The sequence below is a fragment of the Phaethon lepturus genome, unplaced genomic scaffold (genome assembly GCF_000687285.1).
Source record: "Phaethon lepturus isolate BGI_N335 unplaced genomic scaffold, ASM68728v1 scaffold13042, whole genome shotgun sequence".
NCBI classification, from domain to species: domain Eukaryota; kingdom Metazoa; phylum Chordata; class Aves; order Phaethontiformes; family Phaethontidae; genus Phaethon; species Phaethon lepturus.
The window spans coordinates 17,390-21,196 of record NW_010525610.1 but is presented as its reverse complement, the minus strand read 5'-3'; the positions used below and the strand labels follow the sequence as shown (position 1 = coordinate 21,196).

General features: G+C 44.7%; 1 protein-coding gene across 1 annotated transcript; it reads left to right on the top strand.

Moving 5' to 3' along the window:
- Positions 1-6: 6 nt before the first annotated feature.
- Positions 7-3,398, top strand: MYOD1 (myogenic differentiation 1). Its single transcript, XM_010282816.1, is given in 4 exon segments — positions 7-265; positions 268-494; positions 1,991-2,069; positions 2,701-3,398. Coding segments are annotated over 4 exon segments (792 nt in total). The 5' UTR covers positions 7-33; the 3' UTR covers positions 2,955-3,398.
- Positions 3,399-3,807: the final 409 nt, after the last annotated feature.

Below are 3,807 nucleotides of genomic sequence, written 5' to 3'. Positions count from 1 at the left end.
TTCTATGATGACCCGTGCTTCAACACATCGGACATGCACTTCTTTGAGGACCTGGACCCCCGGCTGGTGCATGTGGGGGGCCTGCTGAAGCCTGAGGAGCACCTGCACCACCACGGGCACCACCACGGGCATCCACATGAGGAGGAGCACGTCCGGGCGCCCAGCGGGCACCACCAGGCCGGTCGCTGCCTGCTGTGGGCCTGCAAGGCTTGCAAGAGGAAGACTACCAATGCTGACCGCCGTAAGGCTGCCACCATGAGGGAGCGGGGCGGCTCAGCAAGGTCAATGAGGCCTTTGAGACCCTCAAGCGTTGCACTTCCACCAACCCCAACCAGCGCCTGCCCAAGGTGGAGATCCTGCGCAACGCCATTCGCTACATCGAGAGCCTGCAGGCGCTGCTGCGGGAGCAGGAGGACACTTACTACCCGGTGCTGGAGCACTACAGTGGGGAATCGGATGCCTCCAGCCCCCGCTCCAACTGCTCCGACGGCATGGTGAGTGCCCCAGGGACAACACCTTGCCACCGAGGCACCCCAGACGCTGTTGTTCTAAACCTGCGCAGGGAGAGTTGCCTCCTCCTGCCTTTTCTATAGCAGCTGCCTTCCATACCTCCCCAGGCAGAAGACAAAGTACTCCAGCAGTAAAGGGAGGTGGGGTTCCCGCATGCCAGAATCTCTGGGAAAGAAGAAAAATCTCTTAAACACTTTTTTTCCCTGGGATGAGAAGTTAGACAGGTCCCCCTGTGTCCTAGGGGAGCCAGGGAGAGTTGCTGGGGGAGCACTTTGGGAAGCTGCTTGGGATGGGTACCTGGGGGCATGGTGAGGTCTGAGCCCTGCCTGTGCTTCCGTAGCTCCTGGGGCATCTGTTTCCATCTTCTGCTGGATCATTACCTCTGAATCCTCTAAGGACAGCAGAGAGGAAGGTCCCCCTTGGTCATGGTAGTTACATGGGAACTGATAAGAGTCTGGGTTTTGTTTTCTGCCATTTGTCATGATAACAGGAGGAGGGTCTAAGCAACAGGAGTTGTTTTTCTTGAGCCTTAAGAAAAAGGTTCTCCATTTCTCCTTTTGCTTCATCCCCCCATAGACGTTTACCAGCAATAGGAACGAGACTCCAGGCTTTCAGTCCTGTTTGTATGTTATAGAGAGGGGAGAAGAAGGTTGGGTGTCTCATTGACGCATCTTTTCACTGGGACTATAGGCTCAAACTCTGGTCTGACTCTGGGGTGGTGGGACATGGTGACTGGAGTGCAGAACAGTCACAGAACTGTTCTGTTCTGTCAACAGAACATCCGTCTGGGATGGGATCTTGACAGCACTTTTAAGACCTGAGATTTTTTTTTTCTGTGCTCTGGTGAGGGTAATCATTACTGAGTTGAATATCCTTGATTATGAGATAGCTGGCAGAGAAGATTTATACAAGTGATACCTCCTCAAAATACAGCCTTTTTATTTTGTCAGAAAGAGTAATTTCATTGTGGATTAAAGTACTGGAAACAAATATACTGGTCAATGTTTAGGGGCTTTTTCTGGACAAAATGGAAATGGGAAGACACACTAACGGAAATAAAAAGTGACAGGTAGATTAGAGGCTTTTTAAGAGGAACTCATGTTTGAAAAAACTTTCAAAAATTAAATCATAAAAAGACTCATTCCCCTCTTGGTCTCCCTCTTGTAAATTGAAGCTACATGTAGGGCAGTATCTGATGAGAATGCTGGAAAACTTCATCTCATTTGTAAAGCCACAGCATTTGATGCAACAACAATGGTAACTTTCCTTTAGAACAGCTGTGCCACATAAAATATTCTGGGTGAATCCCCTTCTAGCCAAGTTCTGCCTCATTCAGAGAAACTACAACTTGATGGCATTTCAGCCAGGAGTGGGATGATGGCAGAGACTAGGGACTGAAATATGAAATGGGATGTTTACTGGGATTTCAGTAAATGCTGTCCCCAACCAGTGACCTCACTCAGGTTGCTCTCCTTTCCAGATGGAATACAGCGGGCCTCCTTGCAGCTCTCGCAGAAGAAACAGCTACGACAGCAGCTACTACACAGAATCACCAAATGGTGAGTATGTGCTGTAATGGCTGTGTGAAACATGGAGACAGGCAGTCAGTATAGCAAACTTCCCCATCCCTTCTCTGTTCCCAGTTGTTTAGCTGACCCCAGCTGGGCCGAAAGAAGAACCTGCCTTTTCAGCTAGCAAGCCGTTGATGTTAACAGAAGCACTGGATTCCCTCTAGATGTATTTGCAAATATGGGGATATGTTACAGCTGCATTTCCTATTTTTCAAATATAACATCTGGATAAAAATATATTCCTTTCCAACTAATTTTCAGTATTTAACCATGTTTTGCATGAAGACTCTTCTAATTCTATCATTGATCCAAACTGGAGAAATTGTCTATTGATTTCAAGTCTTCCTTTCCCTTTCTATGGACTGAAGTGAAGCCCTGGATCCACCCTGCCCCAAAAGTAACATACTTTGGCTGTGTCTTTCTTCCATCTTGCAAATTACAATCTCTGTTTTCTGATAATTGGCATCCTTCACCAATATTAATTTTCTCCGAATTTTTACATACAGCAGCATACTGTCAGCCGCTCACTGGGGTTTAATGAAAGAACTATATCCTACTGATAAGTGGATATCTTAAGTATCCATTGGATAAACTGGTCACCTTTTTGTCTGTTTTTTAGATCCAAAGCATGGGAAGAGTTCTGTTGTTTCCAGCCTCGACTGCCTCTCAAGCATTGTAGAGAGGATTTCCACAGATAACTCCACATGTCCTATACTGCCTCCAGTGGAAACTGTTGCTGAGGGGAGTCCCTGTTCCCCTCCAGAAGGAGCGAGTCTGAATGATAGTGGAGCCCAAATTCCTTCCCCTACCAACTGCACCCCACTTCCCCAGGATAACAGCAGCAGCAGCAACCCTATCTACCAAGTGCTATAAAGGCAGGTCCAGCTGGACTGCACTGACAACAAATTGCTCTGTTCAGCCAAGCTCCGAGACCTGCCTTCTGAGACTGAAAAGACTTCTCAAGACTTGTTCCAGTTTTAAAATATCACTCAAAATTCCTTCAAATATGTAACTTTTCAAACCTGTATTACTTCAAAACACACCTAGTTATTTATTGGTTGTTAAACTAAAGTTATTTAATATGTCTAGAGGTAAAATCGTATACCATGAAATGGCCAATGTTTAATCTGGGTTTTGGGGAATAGGAACCTGTCTCTTAAATGCAGAGAATAGAAATCTAGTAGCATGACAGATCCTTCCTACTACTCCTGTTCTGGCCAAAATAAGGTTGTGGACCATTTTTTATAGAACTTTTTGTATAATTGTAAATAAGAGTTGCTTTGCAAAAAAAGGGGGGGGGGGAAGAAAAGAAAGAAAGAAACAAAAGTAAAAATTCAAAACAAAAAGGGGAAAAAATTTAAAAATATTTAATATTGCTTGGTTTGTTGTGTCAAACTTTAACTTTATATATTTATACGATGTGGTTGCCAAGAATGTTTTCAACAGTATTCTAAATAAAGACCCTTATTTATAAAATCTGTGGTGTTATCTTGACTTTCATTAGGGCTTCTAGAATTACTAGTGCGTTTAGGAGTGGTATTAAAATCACTGCCTTGGCAGGAAGAAGATACAGGTTCTGATTCAGCAAAGAAATCAAGAACATGCTTCAGCTGCACTATTTTCAACTAGTTTGCATAAATGTATTGCTGAAAAGGGGTCTACTTTCTTCATATTGTATCTTGGTGATTTCTAAACCAAGTCTTGCACATCAGAGGTCATTATTAAA